Source organism: Nyctereutes procyonoides, unplaced genomic scaffold (genome assembly GCF_905146905.1).
Source record: "Nyctereutes procyonoides isolate TBG_1078 unplaced genomic scaffold, NYPRO_anot_genome, whole genome shotgun sequence".
NCBI classification, from domain to species: Eukaryota; Metazoa; Chordata; class Mammalia; order Carnivora; family Canidae; genus Nyctereutes; species Nyctereutes procyonoides.
Genome location: NW_026575140.1, coordinates 13,080,536 through 13,093,001, shown reverse-complemented (window position 1 = coordinate 13,093,001; position 12,466 = coordinate 13,080,536). Strand labels below are relative to the sequence as shown.

At 47.0% G+C, this 12,466-nt stretch overlaps 1 protein-coding gene across 1 annotated transcript in view; it reads left to right on the top strand.

Moving 5' to 3' along the window:
• Nucleotides 1–728: 728 nt before the first annotated feature.
• Nucleotides 729–12,466, top strand: part of FA2H (fatty acid 2-hydroxylase) — a 45,986-nt gene continuing 34,248 nt past the window's right edge. Inside the window, exon 1 of the mRNA XM_055305403.1 lies at nt 729–1,066. Coding sequence (XP_055161378.1) covers nt 797–1,066 — 270 coding nt within the window. The 5' untranslated portion in view covers nt 729–796. The remainder of the gene's footprint in view (nt 1,067–12,466) is intronic.

Below are 12,466 nucleotides of genomic sequence, written 5' to 3'. Positions count from 1 at the left end.
AAAATTTTAAAAAAAAAGGATTCTCTCCCTTCCCTCTGCCCCTCTCCTGCTCACGTGCGCTCTCTCTCTCTCTCAAAAGAAAATTTTTATTACATATTGCAATAACTATTGTTACTGTGATAAAATACACATTATGTAAATTTTACCATTTTAACCATTTTTAAGTGTACAGTATGGCTTTAGGTACATTCACAGGTTGTTGTGCAACGATAGGATTTTTAAAATATTACACTGAAATATTGTATATTGTGATTACGGAGTTTGGGGTCGCCCGAGCCCAGAGCCTCGCTCGCCTTACTCTAGTCCTCGCCCCGCCTCCCCCACCCCTCGCCCCCTCCTGGAGCTTGAGAATCAAAAACTTCAGGTTTCTCCCAACCGGCAGCACCAAGAGTTACTCCAGGAGCGATCAGGCCACCGAGGATGTCCGTCCATGCAGCCACGCGCGACAGGAAGAGTTGCTCCGCCTGCATCCGCCCGTCCCCTTCGCTCTCCTCTTGCGACGGGACACACCTGGCGGGCGCGCCCTCTACCTGCCTAGGGACACCTGGCCGGCGGCCCGCAGCGGGTGGCCCGCCCCGCTCGGTGGCCCGGGCTTCCCCTCGGCCAATGAGGAAGAGGGAGCCTCCGGGCTCGGGCCGCGTCCGGCCGAGCGGCCAATGGGAGCGCGGCATGCAAATGAGCAGGTGCGGTGGCGGCCGGCCCGTCAAGGCGGCCGCGGCTCGGGGGATGTCAGAGGAGAGCCGGGCGGCCTCGGAGCAGGAGTCCGGGCTTCCAGCTGCGAGCTCCGGTTCCCGCCATGGCCCCCGCGCCGCCCCCCGCGGTCTCCTTCTCCCCGGCCGAGGTCCAGCGGCGCCTGGCGGCCGGCGCCTGCTGGGTCCGCTGCGGGGCCCGCCTCTACGACCTCACCGGCTTCTTGCGGCACCACCCGGGGGGCGAGCAGCTGCTGCGGGCCCGGGCCGGCCAGGATGTGAGCGCCGACCTGGACGGGCCGCCGCACCGGCACTCGGCCAACGCGCGCCTCTGGCTCGAGCAGTACTACGTGGGCGACCTGCAAGGAGACCCTCAGGTAGGTCCGGGCCGGGGTCACCGCCCCCCCCCCCACTGCCCGCCGCCCTCCCCCACCCTCCACTCACCCCAAGCCCAGTCCACCTGCCCTCTAGGAGGACCCAAGGTGACAGCCTCCACTCTCACCTTCACTTCTCCCTCTCTCCAGGTAACAGGTCACTGCCCGCCTCCTGCCCCCCCCCACTTGGCCTTCCTCTCCAGCGTTTCTCCCGACCTGACCTCTTCTATCTGCTACTTCTACACCTCCCCAGTTACTCCCTCCTTCCCACTTGTTGCTTCTGCAGCCTCTGCCATCTATTTGGATCGCCTTTTACGAGCCCCTCACACTCTCAGTCTTTCCTTCCTGTTCCCTCATCAGCCTCTCGCTCTTCACTCTTCTAAGCCATTCTTCGTTTCTGTTGGATAAGAGTGTCCAACCTCAGCTGCCCTCCCCTCCTGCTGCTGCTCCCGAAAGTCACAGATCAGTCACCCTTCTCAGTCAGTTTGGATTTCCTGATGCTGTCCGAGTCTGCACTAGGACTTCCCTGGGTAGGTGGAGAGGTTGGGGCAGTGTCTCTGATGAACTCTGTCCTCCCATGCCTCGGACCTCCCTGTATTTCTTGTCTTGCATGCTGGCATAAGTATCCAAAAGAGCAAAATGACAGGGGTAAGCTGGTGTTTTGGGGGAGCAAGGATTAGCACTGTGAACTGCATGCTGCTGGGCAGGGCAGCCTCATGATGCTATGTAAGCCTCCCACCGATCCTGGGGTACATTCTGTTATCCCCATTTTAGGATGTGGAAACTGAGGCTCAGGGAGGCTCTGCAATTCGTCCAAAGAGCTAGTTAGTGGAAAAGCCAAATGTATCTGACTCCAAACTCGATGCTGTGTCCATCACAAGAACTGTGGATGTGGGAGATTGCCCCTGTCCACAGGGCTCTAGGTAGGCTGAGGCAGAGGCAAACTGACTCCTTCCCCAGGTTCGACTGTGGAACTGGTGATAGTGGGATCATCATACTTGGTCATTAAGCCAACAGTTGTTTCCTATTTTCAGGGTGGCCCCAACAAGTGTTTTTAGACTTTGGATAAAAGGACTTGCCTCTCACTGTTCCTGTGGCTCCCCACAGGGCCATCTTGTCTAATACTTCAATCATTTATTCACTCACTCCCTTTGTCCTTTAATGATTGTCAGCACCGAGCTAGGTGCCAACCAATACAGTCTTCATGAAGCTAACAGGGTAATGAGGAAACATTCTAATGGCACAGTAATTAATTACCTGATACTATCAGAATGTGGATTTGGAGGTGAGGAGTTCAAGGAGAGCTTTCTTGAGAAAGTGACATTTGCACAAAGAGCTAAATGATGGCTAGAGGGTTAGCCTGGTGAAGTGTGACAGGATGAGCGTTCCAGACAGAGGGAACAGCATGTGTGAAGAAGGCTCTGAAGGGTAAGGACTTGGCAGTCAAGGGACAGAAATAAAACCAAAGGGGAAGGAGGCCAGAAATCAGCCAGGGCTACATCATGCAGGGCCTCCTAGGCTATGGGCAGGATTTGGTACTTGAGTCTAAGAACTACAGGAACCCAGGGAAGGGATTTGAACAGGGGTGTGTTGTGGTCAGATTTGCATCTTTGGAAGAACACCCTGGCTTCAGTGCCAAGAAGGAATGGAGGGAGCCAGCTGGGTGTGAGGAGACCATGCAGGAGGCTACCGCATAGCCTGGGCAAGAGGTGAAGGTGGCTATGACCAAGGAGTGAAGAGGGTTTTGAAACTGGGAGATTTCATAGGTAAAATGCCAGGGCTCAGCATTCTGCAGTGAGAGCCCAACTAATCTTGGGAAGTTGGTGTTTGGTTTCAGGTCATGCTGAAGGTGCAGAGGTTTAGCTTTAGATATAACTACAGCTGAGTGCAGGAAACGAGACGTTGGGACCAGACCACTAGAGATTTCCAGGCTTGTGATGGCTAATGGAAACCATCCTACATTGTAGCTGCGTACTATAAACAGGAGCCTTAGGGTGTGGCTTCTCTCCCCAGATAGCGAGGATCACCCCAGGCCAGCTGCCCTAGATGGCTCCACCTCCCAGCTCTGCTCACCACCCCACACTATGGTTTGCTTTGGCTTTGCTTGGCTTTGCCTTACCTGACCCTCAGGGAGGACTCAGAGAATATGGAGACAATATTTACTTCCTACCCCTACACTCACCTGTTACCCCAAGAGTCCCCGTGTGGCCATGTTGCAGGCGTCCTTATATCTGGGCCCCAATCTGAGGATGTGGAGGAAAAAACTAAAAACCAGCAACGCATTTACAACACCATGGCTCAAACTTGACCAGTAGCCATACTTACCCAATACTACAGTTGCCTGTCAGCTTCTGTCTACAGATTTCTCTTCTGGAAACTAGTATGGCGTTGTCTTTAAATTGAGGGAGAAAGGTAGCCAGAGGAGAAATCTGGAATGGGATATCCTGTACAGAGAGAAGTCCTCTCCTTACAGCCTGACTGGAGACATTTCTGTCCTCCTTTCTGGCTAAGCCCTTCCAGCAACCTTTATATTGCTTTCTTCACCTCCCTTCTCTCTTCCTGCTAGATCAGAGATGTTGACATCTGCAGAGCTTAGAGCCCAGCTCCTATAATGAAAAGACCAGGAGGGGTGACGGGAAAGGGAAATGTCGGAACCAGCTCTATTTGTTTAGAATTCCTTTCTTTCTTTGTTTTTTAAGATTTTATTTATTTGAGAGAGAGAGCATGAGCAGGGCAGGGAGGGGCAGAGGCCGAGGGAGAAGTAGCCTCTTCTGCTGAGCAGGGAGCCCAATGTGGGGCTCCATCCCAGGACCCTGGGATCATGACCTGACCCAAAGGCAGATGATTAACCAAAGGAGTCATCCAGGCACCTCTGGAGTTCATTTCTGAGTAGTACTCCTTCTAGGGGTCCTCCTTCCCCAGTGTAGTCCTTGGAGGGGGGCGTCTTGGAGCTCTGCTATGAAATTTCCAGGGAGAAGCCCTGGTGCCTTTGGTTTCCCCTGTTCCCCAATTTGTCACACCCCCTCACACACTCCTAGGTACTCTTGCACGCACATTCACACTCACACAAAGGCACACACAAACACAAAACAAGTCAAACTCGTTTGAGCCGACATACTGTCAGGATGAAACAAGGTCTGCTGTGGCTGTGGTCTTGGACTTGAGGAAGCCGAGCTGCACGCCTAGAGCGAGTGAGAGAGCTATGGCTGAGTGGAGAAGTTAAGCCTTCTTCTTATCCTGACCCTTGAGGGAGAGGTAGGGGGGCAAGCAAACTCCTCACTCCAAGCTCAGGTAAGAGCAGTGTTCTTCCAACTGTAGCTCATGTTGTTAGTGGGGTGTGAGGCCCATTTATTGAGCTGCAACCATCATTTATTTATTTAAGATTTTATTTGTTTATCTATTTTAGAGAGGGAGAAAGAGAGAGAGAAGGCATGTGGGCAGGGAGATGGGCAAAGGGAGAGAATCCCAAGCAGACTTTCCACTGAACGCAGAGCCCAATGTGGGGTGCCATCTCACAACTCCGAGATTACTACCCAAGCTGAAGCCAAGAGTTGGACGCTTAACCCGACTGAGCCACCCAGGCAGCCTGCGCAGCAACTGGCATTTAAAAGGAATAAATAAGAAAGGAAAGAACTTTAGGTTCAAATCCTCCCAAGGTCTGTGGGAGGACCAAGTCTGTGTTTCCCAGACGGGTCATCCATGAATCACTGTCGAGTTTTTTTTCTGAATTGTTATACCACTTGAACATACTTAATATTTATCGTTAAGTAGACTCACTTTTTACACCGTAGCCAATAATACCGGTGCAATCACAAGTTTTACATGCACTTTAAAATAGATGGAGAGCTACTAAGATAATTGCTCATCCCTTGTATCCCCTAGGATCATCTTGGGTACGATCAGTGGAGTAAATATCATACTTTGGAAAACATACAAAGCAGAGCTTCTTAAACCTGGTGTTCTGTGGATCATTTTCTGGGATTGGTGAATGAGATGAAATTGTGTGTAAAATATACCTGGTTGTACATTTGTCTAATAAAAGAGCTACAGCTTTTATCATAGTCTAACCAGAATCCTCCCCTCACTCCAAACCCGCCACCAAGAGGCTAATAACTGTGAAAGGGTGGCTCGTCCTTCCCCCATCTCACACGTGCAGGCCTCGGGAGGTCCTCCCACCGGCAAACATCTGGCCCTGCCTCTGGAGAGAAGCCTTCCAATTGAGAAGACCCTAGAGGAAGGCAAACCCCAACTCCCCAGCCACTGCTGTTGGGATAACTCTGATGTTCTGGGTGCTGTGTCCTAATCCTACAAGGTGCATCCATCTCTGAGTGGCTGAGAAGTCCCCCTCTACTACCACGGGTGGCTTTGCCAGCCTTTGGGGGGTCTGGCCCTGCAGAGCTTCAGGACTTGAGTAATTCGATGGAGTAGAGCATCTAGGTGGAGGAGGACTCAGAGGTCCCACCCCACCGCTGAAGCTACCCTTACCAAGGTCATCGGGACCTTTGCCTCACTGAACGCAGTCACCAGTTCACACCTTACCTCACCTCCTCTGGCAGCAGCTCTAGATGCAATCCCCACTCCCCTTCCTTGATACACTTTCTTCACTTGGCTTCTGGATACCACACATCCTTTAGTTTTCCACCTGCATTAGTTTTCTGTGGCTGATATGACAAATCACCATAAACTCAGTGGTTTAAAGCAACACAGATGTATTCTGTTATAGTTCTAGAGTTCAGAAGTCAGAAGTGAATCAGCAGGGCAGCCTTCTTTCTGAAGGTTCTAGGGGAAAATCCATTCTCTTGCCTTTTTCAGCATTTATTTACTTGATTTTTAAGGTAAATAATAAATAAATAAATTTTATTTTTTTATGTATTTGACAGAGAGATAGAGCCAGAGAGCACAAGCAGGGGGAGCGGCAGACAGAGGGAGAAGGAGAAGCAGACTCCCTGCTGAGCAGGGAGCCTGTTGTGGGGCTCGATCCCAGGACCCCAGGATCATGACCTGAGCCAAAGACAACGGTGCCACCCAGATGCCCTTATTAATTTATTTTAAACTATGGTTTTGATTTATTTTTTTAAATAGGCTCCACCCTCAGCGTGGAGTCCAACATGGGGCTTGAACTTGCAGCCCTGAGATCAAGACCTGAGCTGAACTCAAGAGTTGGATGCCTAACTGACAGAGCCAGCCAGGCACCTCCTTTTCCAGCTTTTAGAAGTTGCTGGTATACTTGGCTCATGGCCCCCAGGCAGCAGTTGCGTCTCTCCAACCCTTGCTGCCTTCTTCTCTGACTCTCCCGCCTTCATATTTCACTCCTAAGGACCCTTGTGATTACACTAAGCCCACCAGGTTAATCCAGTGTAATCTCCCCATCTCAAGGTCCTAAACTTAATCACATCTGCAAAGTTGCTTTTGCCATGTAACGTAACATATTCCCAGGTTCCAGGCCTGGGGACATAGACTTGGGGGCAGGTGGGTGCATGACTCCACCTACCTCACCACCTATAGCCCTAGTTAGTTCTCAGCCTCCTTTACTAGTTTCTCTTGCTTCTCATTTCACAGAGAATTTTGCAAAGTTTAAATGGGACCATACCATGGGTACTCTGCTAGATGGCTTCTTCCACTCAATACTATGTCTAGGAGATTATCTGTGTTTTCCTTACTCTTTTTTTAAATAAAATATTTATTTATTTATTTATTTATTTATTTATTTATTTATTTATTTGAGAGAGAGGGAGCAAGAGTGGGAGAGGTGGAGGAGCAGAGGGAGAAGGAGAAGCAGGCTGCCCGCTGAGCAGGGAGCCCCACATGGTGTTCGATCCCTGGGATCATGATCTGAGCCTAAGGCAGATGCTTAACCGACCCAGGCACCCCTTCCTTACTCTTGATAGCAACTGTCTCCACTGTCTGCTCTGAACTAGAGAGGCCATGGGCTGCAGAAAGGAAAAAATGGAGAATAACTGGGATACAGAGAGGACAGTTTGCACAGACCACACACTGATCCTCATGAGCTTCCTTAGTCTTCCTTCCAGAATATCTCCCCACTTCTGTTCTACTTTGGCCAGCGCCCCACTAAGCTCATTCTTGCAGCAGTCTCCTGGACAGGACTCTCCCGGAGACCTTTTCTAAAGACAATTTTATTATATCACAACAGTATTCCTAACCTCAGGGCCCCCCACTGCCACCCGCTCTGGGTCCAGCTCGAATGTTACTTCTTTCACAGAGCTTCCCGCCCTTTGCCTATACCTACATTACAGAGTTCATATTGCTCTTCCATATTTACTGTGTTTTCACGATGTATCTTATCTTCTCAACTAAACTATAAACTCTCTGATGACTGGAATCATCTGATTTCATCTGGGTTCCTCTAGGACGCACTAGCACAGTGCCATATGCCAACATGATCAGTGTTTGAATAAATGAAGAGTGAGCTGCTTGGAAAACCAAGACCTGTGCATAATTGAGAAGGAAAGTGGTAATCTTAGCACATACTAGATTCTTCAAGAATTACAAAGTAAAAAAAAAAAAATCTCTTGCCAGTTCTTTGTTGGCTAAAAGAGCTGGGAATTTGGTGAAAAGGATGGAAGCTATTAAGTGGGTCTCTTATTTCTTCCTTTGCCCTCAGTTATTCTCAGCCAGAGAGTTGACCAATGTCTTCCATGTAGGCTACACATGCCCATGAGTACCCTACAGGGGTAATGTGAAGTTAGTGATGGAAAATGCCAGTCGAAAGCCCTCATTGCTGTCAGGGCTGTGACTGGACCCACATGGCTCCAAGTGTCTGCATGACATGCACAGGCAGGACCCAAGATGTCTGGATTTCCAGTTCTATTTACTCTTTCCTGGGTCTTTTCATGCAAATTTCTCCAAAGCATATGGTTTCAGAACAGTGGGTCTCAATCTTCTCTAATTGCTGCTTGTCTTGGATGATATGATATATAAACTTCGTACTCAGGATTTTTTATGGTGAAGCACAATTCTCCAAATATTTTGTATTCCTGCCTTGATAGTATATTGCAAGGTATTTAAATAGCGGTACCAGATAAGCAAATTTGGGGAACTCTGATGCATATGAATATGTTGTAAAGTCCTGTCATAAGAAAACTAACAGCCAGAAATTCTGTTGACTATACACATAGAGTAAACCATGAGATCTACAATAAACTTGGTTGATAATTACCTAAGTGAAGTATTCTTAATTTCTTCTTTAAAAGGAATAGAATTGGGGATCCCTGGGTGGCTCAGCGGTTTAGCACCTGCCTTTGGCCCAGGGCGCAATCCTGGAGTCCCAGGATTGAGTCCTGCGTCGGGCTCCCTGCATGGAGCCTGCTTCTCCCTCTGCCTGTGTCTCTGCCTCCCTCTCTCTCTCTCTGTGTCTATCTTGAATAAATAAATAAAATCTTAAAAAAATAATAGAATTTAAAAGAAGTAGAGTTCTAGTTCTCTACCTTCTTCAGTGCCCCGTAGAACCTTCCCAACAGTGCTTAGCTCAGATTTCCCACTGGAAGGTGGATCTCTAGTAATAGCTTTAGTTTTATAAGTTCCAAATATTTATGATCCATAGTAACCCACTTAGTCACTAAGATCTAGTCCTTAGTCTTCTTTAATAACAAAAGTCTGTGAAATGGGCATCATTTATCCACAGGGATGAAAGACAGCCTCAAATTCTTTTAAGTCAATTCAAGGCCACACTTTGAGACTGGCTGCCATGGAGAAATAAGGAACAACTACACTGGAATGAATAGAGACAGTTTCCGTGATCCTGTACACCACTCCCCGGAAGCCAGGCACAAGGCCAGACTAACCTGATTTAGTGGTTGCTTTTTCTTATCCTTGGACCTAAGTAGGAAAGTTTTTGACTCCCAGGAAAAAAATTCACTTGAAATGAATCTACTTTATTTCTTTTTAAAGATTTTTATCTATTTTTTTGAGAGACAGAGGTGTGTGTGTGAGAGAGAGAGAGAGAGACCACAAGCAGGGGGGAAGAGCAGAGGGAGAAGCAGACTCCTTGCTAAGCAGGGAGCCCAATGAGGGACTTGATCCCAGGACCCCAGGATCATGAACTGAGCTAAAGGCGATGCTCAACTGACTGAGCCACCCAGGCACCTAAAACGAATCTGCTTTAAATGAAGACTCAATTTCATAGAAAATGGGACAGGGATTTAGGAGAGGGGAACTTAATAATGAAAATGAAGGGGCGCCTGGCTGGCTCAGTTGGTAGAGCATGCAACTCTTGATCTGAGGGTCATGACTGAGTCCCATGTTGGGTGTAGAGATTACTTAAAAAAAAAAAAAAAAGGAAATTAAAAGAAAAACGTAACCAAAAATTGTTTTAGTTTATTTTAACCTGACAACAAAATTGAGATTGCAATCGCATTCAGGTTCTCAAATTGAGCAAATAACAAATCAAGTAGCATGGGCTTTGTGCACATGTGTGGTTTTTCTGACAAAACTGTGTGAAAGCACAGTGTGACATTCCAAACTTCACATTGGCTTTCCACAGCATGATCATAAAGAGTCTTTTTGCAAGAATATTTAAGAGCTAGGGATCTCTCTTGATCCTTTGATAAACAGGTCATTCATTTTTTTTGAAGAGCCCCGTCCTTTGCTGGTTGCCTGTGTTTCAGTGTTAAACAGCCTGACTTTGCCGGATCTTTATTTTGCAATAGATTTGTGAGTAAAACAGTTTCCTATCAATTTCACGGACTTCATGAAATTTTTTGTATTATTAGCATTGATTTTTCAATTTCACTTTGCCGGGAGTTTGCATTTTGTTACGTTGTATGTTGTCAGATGACAGCAACCCCAACCATCACTTTGCCTAGACAGACTACGGAGAATTGGGGGAGGCAGTGGTCAATGTTTGAGCAGGAGCTAAGCTCATAAATGCTGGGTTGGCTTGTGAATAGTTGCACGTTACGGTGATTTTTGCTGTTCTTTGCAACTTGAATCTTTAGGGACTCAGATAAAGAACACTTGGATAATAATGATTCCTCTAGAACTAATAGTAACACATCCAAGTTCGTATAGCGATTTACATTTCTCTAGATATTTCTCATAGATTTGTATTTGAACCCTTAAAGTAGGTGGGGCAGACATCAGTTCTCCCATTTCATACATGAGAAGCCTGTAGTTGAGAGATCTGGAATGTGACAGGTCTCCAGGTACCCAGTATTTCCACTGCACACACATAGGGACAAATCTTAGGCCTGTGCTTAAACCAAGGTGGGTCTTTTTCTTAATGATTTATAATCACTGCTTATATATAAAGAGTATTGGCCCATTTTCCATCATACCTATTACTATTTGTCCTTCAGTTTTCATTTGTCTTTTGACTTGTTTAATGTTTTTTCTCCATCTGAACCTTTAAAATGTCCATGTTGTAAAACATGGTTTTATCATTCTTAGAAAGACCACTTCCAATTTAAGATTTTATACATAAAAAATATTTTAGGATCAGGGCGCCTGGGTGGCTCAGTCGGTTAAGCATCTGACTCTTGATTTTGGCTCAGGTCATGATCTCAGGGTTGTGGGATCAAGCCCCATGTAGGGCTGTGCACTCAGCAGGGCATCTGCTTAAGATTCTCTCTCTCTCCCTCTCCCTCTGATCCTCTTCCCACTCACACATGTTTGCACAGGTGTTCTCTCTCTCTCTAAAACAGATAAATAAAATCTTAAGATATTAAGTATCTTGCTAATAATATTATGCTTTATGTTTTTGTTATTTATTTTTTCTTAAATTTATCTACCTGAAATCTTTTTGGTTTAGGAACAAAGTAGAGATTATTTTAGGTTTATATTTTTCTGAATGGCCAGTTGGTTATCCTCATAGATTTATTGAATAATCATATTTCCCACTGGTTTAAAAAATACCTTTAACACACATTGATATTAGAGATATTTTGGTCCATTTGGGGACTTTATTCTGTACCAATGAAATCACTCATTTTCTATTAGGTTTTAGCCTTTAGGTTTTTTTGGTTTTCCCTTCTTTCTGTTCCATTCCAGCTGAGATTCTGCTCCCACCTGCTCCACTAGAGAATGCAAAGGGCAGGGCGGGGCTGAACATCATTTCTGAGCCATGTTGCTGGCCTTGGGGAAACAGTGTGACTTTCAGGGGCTGGGGTTGCCTAACATGCCCTGGACACTGAGATTGTGTGGCCAGAGCAGGGAGGAAGCAGCTCAAGGAAGCCCACGCAGGCGACAGGCCCCAGTCACCAAGACAGGAAGGGAGGGGGGCATACAAAGTGGGTGTCTAAGCGGTCATGGAATGGTAACAATTTCAGTGGGGAATGCAGGAGTGGGGAGGTGTGTGGAGGGAATGCCTGGAAGCGGCCTTGAAGCTACAACTCTGGGCAGGGATGGTCCTGTGTACCCTCCCTGCATTGTGTCCACAGCCTATGGTTGAGGCTAGAGGAGCAGTGAAGCAGCTGTGTTTGCTAACAGAGAACCTGGTGTCTTTCTTGTAGAGCACTATAAATCTCACACTTCTTGTCTCTCTGGCCAAGAGAACTGGATACTTATCCTCCTACCTTCCTTCATCAAAATCAAATAAGGAGCTTCTTAAAAAAACATTTCTGGTCTTTCTGGGATGATGGAAATGTTCTACATCTTGATTTGGACATTGGCTACAAGGAGGCATATAATTGTCAAAACTTATCAAACCATATGCTTAAGATTAGTGATTCTAGGGGTACCTGGGTGGCTCAGTTGGTTAGGAGTCAGCCTTCGGCTCAGGTCATGATCCTAGGGTCCTGGGATGGACAATTAATTAGCATAATATGTTATAATATATATTTATGAATGTGTGTATTTTATATATTTTTCCCCTGGGAGACTCCCCAAATCTATAAAATTAGAATCTCTGGGAGTGGGGTGCGTGGGTAGCTCAGTCGACTCTTCATTTTGGCTCAGGTCATGATCTCAGCGTTGTGAGATAGAGCCCTGCATCAGGCTCTGCACTCAACAGGGAGCCTGCTTGAGATTTTTCTCTCTACCTCTGCCCTCCTCAAATAAATAAATAATTCTTAAAAAAAAAAAAAAACTCTCTGGAGGCAAGACCCTAGAAATCTATATTTTTAACAAGCATGCTGTATGGCTCAGAAGCATGGTAAAGTTTGCAGCCCACTGTCCTAGAAGGCTAAGGGCAGAGAGAATGGGATGGACAACAGGAGGCATAAAAGTTGCTCTGTGGGCAGATCTCTCAGGATTACTGAAGAATCAGTATCCCCAAGCTCCTAGTGTGGGGCTTGGCGCAGAGCAGTTGTACAGACAGGCCACCTTCTCTCCCACCCATCCAGAAAGAGGAGGGACCTGGGGTCTGGAGCCCAAGATCTGTGCCTAAGAGTTGTGTGTCTCATTGGCTGATGACGCTGTGTGAGTCATTTAAACTCTCCCAGCTTTGGT